We start from the raw sequence: 16,126 nt of genomic DNA, 5'->3' as shown, positions 1-16,126 counted from the left end.
AGTACAACACTGACAGTCAGTAAAAGCAGCTCTCGCTCCCACAGTTGGAGAAAGTGAGCAGCTGCTAACTCTGGAGGAACACAAGGAAAGCTGAGGTACAGGGAGGCTAGGGGCTTTTAAGAAGCCTGAAAGCCACTGCTGAGAAACCTTCAGGGTGAGGACTGTTTCTCTTTAAGTGAAACTAGCCTTTGCAGCACGAGGTGGTGATTCTGGCCAACATCTCTGCATACTAGTAGAATACAAAATTTACAAAAATACTGGATATAAACACCTCATGTTTGACAGATGAGACTGCAAGTCTCCAAGCCTCGGCTAATGTTATCTGCAGGCAAGATACAGTGAGCACTGGATTGTTCCCACAGGAGGGAAAAAGGCCTGATCTTCATGCCACTTGAGCTCCAAAACCAAAGCACAACAAAATGGAAACAGATGACTGAAGCCTTAATTTGAATTATCTTTGCTCTGTTTAAGACTTTAGTTTATCAGTGTAAAAGGAACTGTAATATATACATGACTTATTTTTTCCTATTTTTGTTCCCTCATTAAGAAAAAAAAATAAAACAACCAACCAAAACCCAAAAACCCCAACCAACTGAACACTGTAAAAGACAAGACCCCATGAGACTTACGAAAGTCCTTTTAGGATTTCCTTGGCAAGGAACTATGGTATGTAGGTAATGATTAAAAAACAGCATTTGTATCTTATTTGAATACGAGATATATAAGCAGAATTAATAAAGAGAGCACATTTTATAACCGAATTTATTTTCATCGTTACTGCAAGCATAAGTCTATCTACCTGGCTACGGGCATACGGCTAAGTTGATTCACTCCTAGCGTGTTACTGCCAGAGTTCTGTGCTGCTGTGCCACAGAATAGCTTTTTTCCTCCTGAATAGAAGTAACAAATGTTCCCTGTTATTGGGTTTTGTGAGTACAAAAGCAAGCAACACAACTCATTGAACAGGAAATTGGAACTTTATTAAATTTTCTAGTTCTTGTGACCTTTGTTATTGTCAAGAGACAAATGTGTTTTAAAGATGCATTTTCATAAACATACCACAGCTGCCAAACAGTCAACCACTGAAGCACTGGGGAATATTGCAACATTTACAAATTTGAGCTGAGAGGCAACAGACTAGAGAAATTATGATCCTTCTATTATTCTGCACACACACAATGTCAGCTCTTACAGTTTTTAAACTCAAAACCCTTCTAGCAATAAGAATATGAATGTGTAAATACAACTCTAATTCACTTTCCAGCACCACAGCAAGTTGCATAAAAAGATTAAATCTAGCCCTAGGGTAAAAACAAAAAAGGTTGCAAACAAGTTTTGGGGTTCTGTTTTTGGGTTTTTTTGTGGTTTGTTTTGTTTTGTTTTTTTAAACTGAAACACAGCAAGTACATAATCATCGCACTGAACAGTATTTTGGTGACTGCAATGCTCAAACATCATCTTCCAAAAGCCTGAGTGTCCTGAACCCTCACTAAAATAACGAGGAATAAGAGACAATGTGACACTGAAGAATCAAGCTCCAGCCTTCTGACAGGAGCGCTGCTGACAAAAATGTTAAGTGTAACAAGACTCAAAAGTACCTTCAAAAGAAAGAGCACATTTACCTGAAACCTGAGTACCTGATCCTGCAACTTCAGGTAACTGTTTCTGTAAAAATTCTTCACAAGCATCTTCTAATTTGTCCTCGGCATCTGAGGTCTGAAGGGGGGGAAAAAGGAAGCGAATTCAATTTCTCACAGGCAAGCTGTGAAGGGCAGGACAACTCTCACAGGATAATGTTCATAATAATCAGAATGGAGAGACAAACTTTTCAAAAGCTTATCAGTAAACAGCATGGATTGGATTTAATAGTCCATACAATAGTTTCAAATCTTCAACAAATGAATGAAGATTGTTTTAAGACTACCAAGTACTATAATTGATAGAGCTGTGAAGGAAAGGTTGAGATTATCAACTGCCTAAAACTTTTCTCAGCCACAGATTATGTAATTGCCTAGCAAACAAATGAAGAAAATAGGCCCTTGGTGTTTTGAGAGTCCGGGTGTCTGTGGGGTTTTAGTTGTTTGGGGTTTTTTTTTCAGGTTTTTGTGGGGGTTTTTTGTTATGTTTTGGTCCCCCCCCCCCGGCAAGTGTATGTGTTTTAAAGGAACAGGGTTAGAATTTTCTTACTTTTAGATAAATCTTTATTTGTAGATACTATTTCAAAAGAAAAGAATAAAAACTGTCATTCTCCCATTTTCTACAGCTCTTCTTCAAATCAAATGGGAGCACAATAAGACCACACGCTGTGTAACTTACGTCCAAAGTTCTTGACACAGACTTCATTCCTGTCTTTTCTGTTATTTTTACCTCTAGTTCTGAACTTCCCTGAGTAGTAGAAGGAAGGAAATAATCAGGATCAGGAGTCAAGAATTCTTCAGACACATCAGGAGATGAATTAAGGCAACAATGTAATTCCCTTGAATGCCGCTGTGAAAGACACCATTATTTGAGATGCTTTCTCCACTCTCTATTAAATAGACAGTGTAGTCAATAATATTAAACAATACTGCATCAAATTGAAATTATATTTAATTTGATCACTCTGAGTTTCAACCTACCTCCTGCTCCTTACATTACCTTGATGGTTTACAGAACTAAACCGAAAACACAGGGGGATGAGAGGGGATTGTTAGTCAGATCACAACTGAAAAGATCAGCTGTTGTAGTTCAGTGTGCAACATGGAGACACCAGGCTAAACTGTTATACAGATAACTAGCTGCAACTAGATTTTTTGGATTACTATACATACTCTAGAGAGATTCTCAACTTGTTGAGGAAGGACTGAATTCTTATGAATGACTATTCCAGGCTCTGCTTGTTCATCTTGTGATGGTGACTGGCAACTTCCCCCTAGGATGTCAAAATGGAACAAAATTATTAGGCAAAAAATAATAGGGAGTGATCTGAACCACTGATGGAATATCAATGAGAGTAGACAGAAACTACACTGTCTATCAGAAACATGGAGAAATAATGACTTTTAAATGCTCACATTGTTAATCTAGGCATATGAAGCTTTCCTTGTTCCTTTATCCATAACTATTACAAAAGCACTAGTCACTATGCTGCTACAGAAAAAGCATCTCCATAGTCCAACTGAAAGAAAGTGCGAAAGCATACTCGTTGATTTGAAAGCTTTGGGTCTCCCATGCTGACACATGGTAACCAATGGTGATGAAGGGTCTCCAAGCTCACTGGACATTACCTCCACCTATCTACATGCAATACTCATCTTTGTCACTTATGTTCACCAATGACTGACTGACCTACTTGCTTTGGGGGCAAGACTCTGGAACATAAAATTGACAATTACTGTAGCAAAATTACAGAAGCTGAAATCTGCTGGGAGACGGAGAGAGACAAAAAGAGAAGAAATTATTTTTTGTTTTTCAACCGTACCTCCAGAACTTCTGAATGCAGACTCCAGATCACTCTCCTCAGATTCAGATTTATCCTCACTGCCCAGATCCCAAGGTTCAGTATTACCACCTGTCTGCCACCTATATCTTTGCTGGTCTTGATTTTTTTGGACTCTAACAGTGACATGTTGAAAGGCTTCCTTTACACTCTCTACTTCGCTTTCAGAGGCACAGTCACTGGCCGGATATGGACAGCGGAGTTCTAGTTGTCCCGAGGCCACTCTTCTGGCCATTTGCTTTACTTCAGCTACACAAAAAGAACAAAATTACCAGTTCACACAACAGAATCTGGACTGTCAAAGTATTCCCTGTGTTTCATTTGTCTGCAGACTGCTGAAGTTACAGCCTGTAAACTCGTTTATCATGAAAAGATCAAAACATTTCCTTCCATTTTAAGAAAAGCTTAAAACCTGCATAAATTGATATGGATAAGTCTTTAAGCGAACAATTTTTGTTAGTTTGCACTCTCTATTATTCATGCCTGTACTGCCATCCACTGGTTACTGCTATACTACCCTTTCTAAATTCATACACTGTCCCTTCCCTTACATCCTCCAAAACAGGACTAGAAATTCCCTGAGCTTTATAATCAAACCATCTTAATGTGGTTGTGATTATTTTATGCCCTGAACGTGCAAGATACAGGATCCTACTCATTTGGTTTTCATCCAAGAATAGCCTAATAGAGCTTCAGCAATTAAGGCACACAGACCTTCCCCAAGTAGCAAAATGTGTTAAGTTTTAACGCATTGCACTGCACCAAGACTTGCTAATATTAAAGTCGAATTAACACTGATTTACTTACTCCTCCATTCTGATTGCATCATCCTTCTCTCCTCACTTATTTTTGTACTGTAAATTTCAGATCTTGATTTCGGATAGCACCTATAATAAATTGTTATTAAATGCATCAAACTCTGTCAATGCACAAGTGTATTGTGTTATTGCATTAAGTATTCCCTAGTCAGTAAAAGGCTAGCAGTTGTGTTAATGTTAATTAAAAAGCTGAGAGCACACATGTTATAAGAACCCAACAGAACTAGCAGATTGAGCCGTCAGAAGCTTAGAAAGCACAGACATTTATTTAGGTCTATTACAGATTAACCAGACAAGCTGTACATTAAAATCTAGATTTCAAAAGCTGTCAACTGCCTTCAGGTGATACATCTATATAAACACTATCAGACAATGAGTGCTATGTGTTTTATTCAGGTCAGTAAGGTGATTCTGTGGACAACCGAAGATACTCAGAACTTCAGACATGGATAACAACAATCCTACTGCCAACCCGATTCCGATCTAGAGTTCATTCACTTGACCATCTAACCACACATCAGCATCTGGCATACTTAGGTTCAAACCAAGTTTGTCCTTTACCAACGGGTCTTACTGATCCAACTGGGTCATGAATCAACTCAAAAACTGCAACAGTTTTCCCGACTGATTTGACCCAAACATTGAAGGAGCTGCCTGTCCCCATCTTTCCAACTAATAAGATACGCTAATTTGCACAAGTTTTGCCAGGTAGTTTTAACATTTACTTTCCACTCATACTTAAGAAATACAAAAGGACAACATTAAAAAGGCACAGCAAACACAATGAAGTAACACATGCTCTGTTGTCACTGACTTTAGCAAGTTCTCATAGCCCCTAACACAGGTCCTAGTCCTACATCGATGAAAGCCAAGTATTTTTACTGAGAATGGAATGAGGCTGTGCAGAGAGAGAACCACCCTTACCAGTAACTTATTGGATTGCTCTCCTTAGGCAGTGTTACAGTTTTGGACCACTGACCTCCATCAGAGAGGCATTTGGAATCTGCCTGAACAGCACTCTCTAAAATAACTGCCCTGTGGCAGCAGTTACCCTGTCAGCTCTGCAGCTGACAGTGAATCACAGTAGGGTCCTAATTGGACAGATGGCTTTTGGCTCACTGAAAAAAACATTTAATGCCATCCTTGATCCTGGATGTGGCTACTTTTGACAGTGGCTGTATCAAGCTGAATCTGCTAGAATTAACTCTGTGAATACGAGCAAAACTCACCACCTCTCCTCTTCACTTCCACTTGCTGCAGAATGTGAGTCACCTCCTCTCTGACACTGCAAGTTGAAGGGTTTTTTGCATCTTACAGATACACGTGGGAGTAAACACTGAAATGAGTCCAACAAGCCATGATTCAGCATGTCGGGCATTCTGGTAATTACTAGTTGAGCTGTCTATAAGATATACTAAGAACTGGACCATGCAGACTTTATTCCCTAGGTTGTATTTTGGTAGAACTGCTCAAGAGAAGGGATGACAACCCTAGGCCTTAGCCTAGTGAAAACTCTGCTGTGGATTTATAGCAAGTTTCATACATACAGAGGCAGACTGTCACAATGTGTAGTTCCCAGGGGAATGAGTGGCCCCAAATGACTCAAGATTATTCCCACAGCAGATATATACATGAATTTCTCTCTTTCTCTTTGGGCTAAGTATGTCAACTGCTTGTATTTAATAATGAAAATTATCTAGAAGCCCTTATTAATGACAGCTTAGACCTCCATAACTAAGTATACAAACAAAAATCTTTCTCCACTTGCCCTTTTCCCCAACAGTCCCACCTCCTGTTTCATACAGGATTTTTATTCCCTCCTGAGCAACTGGACTAGTATTTTGCTGGGTGGGGTGGGGAGAAAGAAGAAATAATACTATTGCACTGCTGAGCTGACTGTTTTATTCCTATAAGTAAACGCGTATGGCACGAGCATTTGTTTTAAAAGACAGATTCATCCCTCCTCTTGGGACACCATCCATAACCACCTGCTAAGGAATACAGAAGTGATAAACACAGTCACCCTGCTCAACTCTTTACCTTATCGTCTAGGTTCATTTGATCATCCAGGCTTTTCATCACACTGAAGCCAAGATCACGATGGTAATTTTCACTTTTACTCCTACTCATCTCACGAAAGCACTTCCACTTTTCATTTTGAATTGCCTCTGTTTCATTTGCTGTCTTTGAAATAGCTTGGAAACTGTCTCCACCCGATGCTCCTTGCCTCTGACATGTTATCGGTGGTGGAATATAGTCACTTGATGGTGGACCTATAGCCTTCCATAAAAAAGTATTAACTCCAGAAAAAGGGTTATCAGTATTTTGGGAAGTATCATCAGATCTGTTCCAGTGTTCGTCTCGAAAAATCTGCTTAGAAAGCCGATTCATTCTGATTTCCTGGAACAGCTTCTTTTGCTTTTCAGTGGCTTCTAACTTGTCCAGTTTCTCCTCTGTTCTGCACAGAGAATCTGCTGTCTGCTGCAACATGCTTTGAGCAATCTTTAAATCAAGGACACATTTGCTGATGTGCTGCTCATTTTGGGACACACTACTCATTCTTCCCCCAGCATCCCCTCTCACTTGTGCCAGCATGCATAGGTCAGAGGCCTCACTTATCCTCTCCTCCTCTTCTGTAGTGTACTCTGTACCCGATTCTGAAAAGCCACCTTCCTCATAAACTGGCTTTTCCTCACAGTGCTCTCCAGGGGATACACATGGGTCTCTCAGGGAAGCCTTATCTTCCTCCTTTTGCTCCCTTTTGTCATCCTTTAGAGTTTGACCTAATCCAGCTCCTTCTTCCAGGAAGTCTTCGTGAAATTCTGGATAACTGGCAAAGATTTCATTGATTTCAAAGCTACAGAGGCTGTCATCCACATCACTGCCACTGAGGGTCATCTGGAGTTCAGAAGCTACATCACGATTTTTGTCCTCTACAATTGGCTGTACACTGGTTGATGCCACTTGGTCCACTAAAGCGCTATTCTCCTCAGGAAAAAGAAATCTTGGGGCAGTAGAGCTGCCTGAAAAATTGATTTTAAGTGTTACGCCATTTCTCCAGATGTCCATCACACACACTGCTTTCGTACATTTAGGAGTTCATGGCTTTTAGAGATTACATGAGCAGCACTTAACACCTCTGCTGAAAACAGTGTGCCTGAACTTCAAATATTAACCAGGCTTAAGACTACAGGTTCACGTTACGTTACATGAAGGTTACATTAACAATTAGGGTGGTAGCTAGAATCCAAAGCTAACTGTTTTCTATTTTCAAACTATGTCATAAAATCTCTAAGTGCTCATATTTTAATTATTTACATTAGACCTTTATAGACTGAGGAACATGCTAAGTGAAGGACACAGGACATCTTGCTAAAAGAAACTCACCAGCCTCGGTTCTCTCTTTTCCCTGCAATTCCTGTGTTCTCTTCTGGTAGCTAAAAGCTGGTGCCAAACAGATGTTCGCATCTGCAAAAACAGCGCGTCTTTGTGCTTTTGACATTTCATCACCATGACCAGTCTGAGACTTTGTTAAGTCCTGTAACACAAAAAGTGGAATAAAAGAGGACTATATTTGACAGTTCCATGTCTCAACCTTCTCTTCTAAGGTGGTTTGCCTCCATGATCCAAACAGGATACTCAATGTTTGGATTGCCTCCCACCTACATTTAAGCAGAACAACTTAAACCTGAATGGACACAAAACTCTGACGTTTTAAATACATGAAAGGCTACAACCCTGCAAGTCACCTTTAAGTCATTTTTCAGTATATATTGAATATCCTGAAGTTTCACGGAGCGGTTCTTCTGCTTAGGTTCTAGCCCTGACTTTAAGGTATCATAATAGGGCATAGGAAGTCTGACATCTGCTTCTAACTGTTGTCCCGAAATTATGAGCTGTTTAATAACTGAGTCTTCAAGACCTTTCCAGGGAGGGGTCTCTGCAAGATACAGGCTTTATGTCATAAGCTGTATATAAATGTTAATGAAAATAAAGAAAAAAAGAAAAAAAAGAGAAAAGAATCAGAGACACTGAAGCATTATTGTCAGCACATTCCCAATTTACAACTACTGTAACAAACCAAATGAGCGCTCAGTCCAGTCTGGCATCTCCTCCCTACGTTAGTTCAAGAGTGGATGCTCTAAAGGGAGTTGACAGGAATCTCTAGAGGACAGTTACACCGTAAACCTCGCTCTGGATTCTTCATTACCAACTAGCTACCAGATGACTTAATTTTTAGGGTAATTGTTTCTCCCATTTCACTGTCAAAATAGTCGAAGTCAACAGAAAACATTAGAGATAAATTACAGTATCTGTAATAACACCACCACCATCACATTATCTCTAAGTTATCATAGTGATCAAAACGACGAAAGCTGCACAGGCTCGTTTTGCACATTGCAAAGACTTAACTGAATGTTTTGCTGTCCTCGTATGAAGGAGAAAGATAAGCAGCAGAAAAACACCATACAGAAAATTGTATCTCTCTAATACCAACCATTAATCTCATCCTTTAGTTATGCAATTTTAAGTTTTCTGATTACATTTTACAAAAGTTTCCAGTAGTCTTTGCTATTCTCATTTAACATTTGGGTTTTCTGTCTGGAGGGTTCCTTTTCCAAGTTAACTCTGTATGAGCCATCACAGTAAGGTTTTATCCAGTCCCATACAGGAACTAAACAGACATTAGAGTGCTGACAGTCTGCACTGAAAACATCCCGTGGGCTACCCTAGTGACAAAAGCCTAAACCTACAGATATACCTGTCAAGGCCTCCTGCACTACTGTACAGAAGCTGTAAATATCCGATTTGACTGTGACAGCTTTTTCAAGGACTACTTCAGGAGAGCACCACTTATACAGCTGGACTGGGACAGGAATACGTGTCAGATCACTGTGTTCTCCGCCATCTTTGCTGTGTAAAGGGAAGAAAGTTGTAAATTGGGACATACAGTATGCTCAACTACAAGGCATCTCTTTTGGAATTAAACACTTGAGTGTGTTATATCTGCTTTTAGTTTAAATACCTAAAAGGTCCAGAGCATACCTGCAAAGAAAAATATGTAATATTTTCACACCAATAAACGTATTTTGGCACATTACACCAAAGACCTTCCAGCAAAAGTAACACCTCCTTTAGTAAACTCACACTCAAAAAGAAATCAGAGAAAGTTGAAAATTTCCCAACAGGAATTTTACAAACAACCCGTTAGCTCTGGCCAGCATTCTCTGACCATGGACAAAATACAAGAAGATGCCACCTAGCCTGCCAACATTTATCTTGCAATGTATACATATGTCTGGAAAATAACTTCCTTCTCACATTTAACTATAGGGGTTTTTTGTTATTCATTTCACAGTAAGCTGTATCTGAAATACCCAAGAAATTGCCAAGATTTATTAACAAACTGAGTTTGCAAGGAGGTTAAAAAGTATCTTTGTTCCTTTCAGGACATTACCATCAGCAAATTTTACTCTCTTTCTTTACAGTTGTCACCATTTAAGGCTGGGCCAGCTCTTAATCAGCTATTTACTTCCTTTCTAATCAGACCGCACTACAGGAAAGAAGTAAAAAAATGTATATAAGTAACAATTTACCTAGATTAAATGAATGGTGTCCCTCATAAAAGAAATACTCTTTTTGTCACTGGTGGCACTTAATTACTACCAGTTCAATGAGCTGTGGAATCTTCAACCATTTTAGGTAAGCCTCCATAAGCACAAGTTCAGCATAACAAGAGGAGACTTCAATTATTTCCATCCCAGCAGCAGAATTAGTGACTCAAAGAGGAATTTCATCTCTGTTCTGTAAGATTAGGTTCTATTTCTCTATGATGCTACTTTTTATAGTCCAGTAAAGAGCTGCTTCTCTTACTAGTTTCTACTTTTAAATACTTACAACATAGAAACTAAGTCTACCTGAAACTTGCCGTACTGCCTGTGGCAAAGTTAATGTACCTGAGCAGTAATCACTGGGAGTTCTTTACTCCTGCAACTCTGCTGCCTGACTCAGAGGCAGGAGTCCCTAGTCATCAAGAGGGGCATTTCAGAAGAATTTAGCACCAAATTTGACTTTACTTGTATTTGTCCCTTTCACAGAAACAGTGAGGAAGTTCTTTACCTCTCTATCATGTATTCCAAGTTGCACAGCTTCGCCTCACCAGAAGAAACAATCTGAATAGCATAGGAGGTAACTGAACGGTGGATAAATCCACGGGAGTGTAGAAAACGCAAAGCATCGTTAATTTGAAGTAGCACATGCAAAATCATCTCCATGTGCAGTACCGGGAATTCTGTACGCTGAAAAAAACGCCAGAAGTACGAAATTCGCATTGCAGCTTGATGTAGGTGAAAACTATTATTGTACAGAAGGCAGCAAAGAAAGGAAACATGAAACATACTGTAATCAAAGTCAGATGAATTGCACTTGCTAAATAATGTTCATTCTCAATACCAAACCAACTAATACCTTAAAAAGTAATGAAAAAACCACATATTGACTATGCCAAAATTCACTCTGAAGCAGAATGAACTCAGAATTTCTTGCCTTTGACTGCAATTTCTCCAGTAACTTAGATGTCCACATTCAAACAGTTAAAGAAATATGACTCAATTAACTGCAAAAAAAGAGAAATATTGAATGACAAAAATAATACCCAGATCGGTTGAATGAAAAAAAAAAAAAAAAAAAGAAGGAACCACAACTGAGTTCAAGCCTTCAGTTTTATACAGTCTGCGATGTACCACATGCAAATATTTGAGGTCAAAAGCTGGTCTTGCCACATTTGCAGCAGAGTAGTTCAATTGAATTTAACAGTAACCATTTTAAGACTGACACCAAACAAGAAAAATCAATGCAACTGCACCTAAACATTAACGGAAGTATTTGCCAATTACAAACTTTACCAGCTTACACAGAGTATCTGATAGCTGTGCAATGAAACAGAAACCCAGATACACAGACTGATGATTTTGTCGTCTTGTTCTTTGAGTAAAAATGGTAGATGTAGTCACTAAACTTCTTCCTCTCAATTAATTACTATTTAAAAAACAAGTATTCCAATTACCCTTTCATGAAGGATGCTGTACAGAGAACCAAAGTTAACCCTTTCATATACTAAACGGGTTTTCTCCAAGTCACTAGACAGACAAACAGACATCAACTGTAGCAAATGAGGATGACGGAGCTTACTGCAAAGGGAAAGGAAACAAAAATTGTAAGGCAAATCTGAGATTAAGAGTGTCCTGGTCTTCCAGGTGTTTTTATCAATACAATACAATACCCCAAAATTTAAAAGAACTATAGATTAGGAGGCATTTAGGAAACAGTGCTGACTGTCACAACTAAGACAATCTATAAATAAGCCATTCAAGAAATGTGCAATGAAGCGTTCATCCAGACACACAAGAATAGGTTATCGTCTTCTCCTGTATTATCCACCAGGGAGCAAATGGAGTGGGAAGAGAGAGGAGAAGAAAGAGAGCTCTATTTCTCATTTGGAGAGAAAGTGCAACCACAATCATAGCCTAACACTCCTCCTGAGGTTAATCACATTTCCTCACATCACTGGAGACACCCAAACCCCAGGAGCATTTGTGGCTACTGCACATCCTTTCTTACCTGCTACGTTCCTGCTCTGCAAGGAGAAGATCAGCTAAGCGTAGTTTACTACAGTTCTGATGGGGCTCAAAGCTGAGTTCCTTCACTGTAACTCTGCTGCCTCCCCACGTTAAGCTACAAGGATAAGAGGAGGAATTTCTAAGAGATGCCTTCTGCAGTATTTTCTTCCAGTTACAGGATTACTTACAAATATTTTGTAATTCTGAAATGCTCTGGTGCTGCCTCCTACCGTTAGTAACATTATTTTGATGATCCTGTCTACACCATGTACTCTTTCAAATTGACAATAAATTCTCGTCCTGTTAAAGACCAGATGCAGCAGGACAGGTTTGTTGTTGAAAGACGCTACCCTTCCATGACCCAAGGTAGAAAACAGGGACACTCTAAAACTCCTTTCACTAAAGGTCATCAGCCCACTGTGATTCAAGCCAGAGCTTTGGGAAGATTAAATCACCAATTTGTCAATTCTCTGGATGCCTCTGAGACACAAATACAAAAGATTTTTTTAAATAAATAAATAAATAAAAGGCTCAGCCTGCACTTGCAACTCTCATTTCACCGTAGGTTTGAGTAAGTGGGCTACAGACATGCAGATCCAGAGGCCTGGGGTCTGACCCAACAATTACGAGAACTAAACACCGAACAACACAGCCTGTGCAACCCCAGCAATACATTTCCCACCACAAAAGGAATCAGTACTGAAACATTGCTACCAATGAATAACCATAATCGGGTTCATGTTGCTGGAAAGGACAAGAGCAACCTACAGATATCAAGGGATTCTAAAGATACTAATCAGTGGACTGCAAAAAACAAGTTGCAAGCAAAAAGCAGTGGATGAATACAGAATAGACAAAGAAAACTATCCAAACAAAGCATCTGGTACAACAACTTGCTGCTTAATAGTAACAGATACACACTAAGAGGGGCTAAAGTCCCTTTGATTCCACTTACTTTGTCATGATCATGTATGGTCCAACATGGTAAGAAAATGTGGGTTCATCATCTGCCTGAACCAGGTCCTTTTCCCCTATAATGGGGAGAGATGCCAAGTACCCTAGATGCCCGCTGCCTGCAAGATAAAACTGAACACCAGGGTATAACCAAAAGGAATATGCAACAGTTCCCAAGATCCGTCACATCTGCCACAAGCTCACTAAAAACTTGAGCGCAATCACTGCAATGGGAGCATCAACATTTCATTTCTGTGCTTTGGTTAAGATATCTATGTCAAAAGCTTAACTTTCTAGGGAAGCTGAAACAGAGAAAGCAGAAGTAGTCATTAAGAACTTCAACAGGAGAGTTTCTATTGCCTGTTCCAAAACAGCTTCCTTTGATAGGCACGACTATTCACCTCTCCACAGTTTTTTTTCCCCACTGTTTCAGGAGAAATAAGAATGTACTACAAATAAAAAACAAACACAGGTGGGGTAATTACTGTGAATTCAGAGCACAAATACGTGCTCCTCTGAAAAACTGAACTAATATCATTAGAAAATCATTATCCATAGTATCTTACCTTCCCAAAACCAAAGCTGTAAATGTTCTTGGCTGCATTAGCTCCACCTTTTAGAAGTCTACCGAGAGGACCGCCAACACTTCTAAGTATCAAAAACATAAGCAATAAGACTAACTAATATGCCAAGGCTTTGAATAAAACACAAAAGAGAGAGTGAAAAAAGATGCAGAAATTCTGCAACAGTTACGTATTTCAAATGTTACATTTGACTGGTCCCACACAAAAAGTGTAACACGGATGCTGAAATTCCAAATTATTGTGCAACTCACTGAAACTTTTTAGATACACTGTTATATGTTTAAAGCAAGATGTCCAATTAAAAAAAGAAAATACATGTACAGGCATCCTGCATCGCTTTTTGTTCACAAGTACGTGTATGTCCTAACATGTATCTGACATAAAAGGTCTTGAAATGGTTGGAAACACCACCAAAAGATTTGCAGTGACCTTAAAAGATCAGGAAACAAACCACTTCATGTTATCATCATTTTAACACCATTAAAATCCAGTACTTCATACTGCTGATCTCAAGAGTATCTCTTGATATACAGGTACTTGCAACTACCAAGTTTCTATTTGCAGCTCTCACAACAGAAATAAAAAGTATCATCATTCCTAACACACACTGGTTTTAAATCTGGTATTATCAAAAGGAAACAGGAACATGTTAATTTTAAGATAACAGAATGCAGCAGTAAAAGTCCTTGCAGCTCAATCCCTCAGTACCTGAGAATATATTCTTACCCCTGAACAAGACTACCAAACCTAGATGGACTGCAGACCAGCGCTTTTGATGAGCCAACTTTCCTGAGTAGATCAGAGGGAAAACTTTGAATGGCAGCCTGCATGTGGAATGTACAACGCTGTACAAATTCCAGCATCTAGAGAAGAAGGGGTGGGAAAACACAACAACAACAAAATTACTTCAGAACTGCAAGATAAACTACTTTAAATTAATAGATTATAACTACTGAAAAAATAAATAGTTACTCGTAATATTTAAATACGCATTTCAAGAAATGGATACACAGAAAACCTTGAGGAAAATCAATTACATGAAAATGTAAGCAAAAGCTTACTTCAAACACTACATGACTTTCAAGATATTCACCCATTGAAAATTGTAATATCAAGTGTCTTTTTAAGAGGAGCACTGTAATAACAGGAAAGAGGAGTATTATGAGTTTTAATATCACAGTCATGAATAGGCCTTCTTGATATCACATTTTGCTACCACACTAGCAAAAATGACACATTTGCTGACACTGTTCATCCACAGACTGCGATACACTTGAAAACTACTTCAGGTTTACTCCTGAATTGCACAGACATGCAAACAAACTACACATATCAGGGATCAAAAACACAGGCCTGTCATTCTCCTCACTGCACACCTACACATAAAGGGCCTAACAAGTTACAGACAGACATGGCCCTGCACCTGAGCAAAACCTTAGTTAAATAATGTGAATCATGAGGACTTCAACTGACATTGAAAAATAATGTTAAATAATTATCGAACGTGTAAAAGCCAAGAATTTATCCCTGGAATGTTGGAGTTTCTTTACTTTAACGTGAAGATGTGAGCACATATTCAACACATCAGACACAATACCTGAGCGCTGCTTTCTTTTCCAGCTGACATAGCCCAGTACTGAGGATTTTTTCCATCTTTATCATGTACTCTCAGATCACCTCCTTCATCCAACAACTTGCTAAGAATCCACTGATTTCCGGAGAATGCAGCTGCATGGATTGGGGTGCTTCCATCGTAACAGCGACTGAGAAATGTTAAAGCAGAAATGTTTCAACCTACCCCTACTACACGCAACCAGCTGTACTTCTGGGGAAAAAAGCAGCGTAACTAGAATGTTTATGTACTCCCAAACTACAACGTACACCACAAAATAAGGAAAATTATGCACCTGAGGATCTCTGGCTAAAATAGCAACATACATCTTAAGCACTTCTGCATTTATATACAGTGAATATTGTGTATTACATAGACTAAAACCACTAAAAGATTAGATGTCAATTTCAGTTCAAGAAAAGAAGTTTTTATACTTAACTGATTAGGGTCCGAGCCATAATCCAACAGCACACTCACTATTTTACCAAGACCTAGCAATGCAGCAGTGAAGAGAGAAGTTTGACCCATAGAATTCACAGCATCAACAAAAATACCTACAAGAAAACAAAATATTACAAGGCAAGTGCTTGTTCGCTCCCACTGCAAAGGCAACGATTTATCAAGAGTGAAACTGAGTGCCATATTCCCTCTGAGATACTGGAAATACGAAAACATAGTATTAACAGAAATTGAAAAAAGAGCAAATGGCCTTCCTTGTAACTTTCTATACATACTATGCACCGCTTGTATAAATGTATAAATACCAGAGGCAAAGTATTAATCTGGGTGAGCACAGATAGCACCAGAGCACTGCATTAATAAAAAACTACATTCTTGTGAAGCGGTAATTAAGAGCTAGATAAATATTTTGTTACTTTAACTGATTTTCCTCAAAAAAAAACCCGACTTTCATTCTACATTAAAAAGAAAAAAAAAGGTAGCCTAGAAGGAAATGGATCTGCAGTCACAACTGCGTGGTGCGTCGGCCACACACAACACTGCCGATCTGTTTTTGGAACCAGGAAAAAAAAAACGGGGTCACAACCACTCAGCCCGTGCTC

General features: G+C 39.0%; 1 protein-coding gene across 1 annotated transcript in view; it reads right to left on the bottom strand.

The window, feature by feature from the left end:
• The window catches only part of TEX14 (testis expressed 14), a gene marked incomplete at both ends in the record, with an annotated part of 23,482 nt that extends 7,863 nt beyond the window's left edge, over window positions 1–15,619 (bottom strand). The window contains 19 exons of the mRNA XM_009702541.1: window positions 800–890; window positions 1,623–1,716; window positions 2,368–2,487; window positions 2,811–2,911; window positions 3,461–3,727; window positions 4,286–4,365; window positions 5,526–5,636; window positions 6,332–7,319; window positions 7,684–7,834; window positions 8,046–8,236; window positions 9,059–9,210; window positions 10,417–10,595; window positions 11,363–11,486; window positions 11,917–12,030; window positions 12,871–13,001; window positions 13,436–13,517; window positions 14,180–14,316; window positions 15,051–15,216; window positions 15,505–15,619. Coding sequence (XP_009700843.1) covers window positions 800–890; window positions 1,623–1,716; window positions 2,368–2,487; window positions 2,811–2,911; window positions 3,461–3,727; window positions 4,286–4,365; window positions 5,526–5,636; window positions 6,332–7,319; window positions 7,684–7,834; window positions 8,046–8,236; window positions 9,059–9,210; window positions 10,417–10,595; window positions 11,363–11,486; window positions 11,917–12,030; window positions 12,871–13,001; window positions 13,436–13,517; window positions 14,180–14,316; window positions 15,051–15,216; window positions 15,505–15,619 — 3,394 coding nt within the window. The remainder of the gene's footprint in view (window positions 1–799; window positions 891–1,622; window positions 1,717–2,367; window positions 2,488–2,810; window positions 2,912–3,460; window positions 3,728–4,285; window positions 4,366–5,525; window positions 5,637–6,331; window positions 7,320–7,683; window positions 7,835–8,045; window positions 8,237–9,058; window positions 9,211–10,416; window positions 10,596–11,362; window positions 11,487–11,916; window positions 12,031–12,870; window positions 13,002–13,435; window positions 13,518–14,179; window positions 14,317–15,050; window positions 15,217–15,504) is intronic.
• Window positions 15,620–16,126: the final 507 nt, after the last annotated feature.

The sequence above is a fragment of the Cariama cristata genome, unplaced genomic scaffold (assembly GCF_000690535.1).
Source record: "Cariama cristata isolate BGI_N322 unplaced genomic scaffold, ASM69053v1 scaffold20116, whole genome shotgun sequence".
Classification (NCBI taxonomy): Eukaryota; Metazoa; Chordata; class Aves; order Cariamiformes; family Cariamidae; genus Cariama; species Cariama cristata.
Note: the sequence above shows the minus strand (reverse complement) of the source record. Positions and strands in the feature narration are given on the sequence as shown.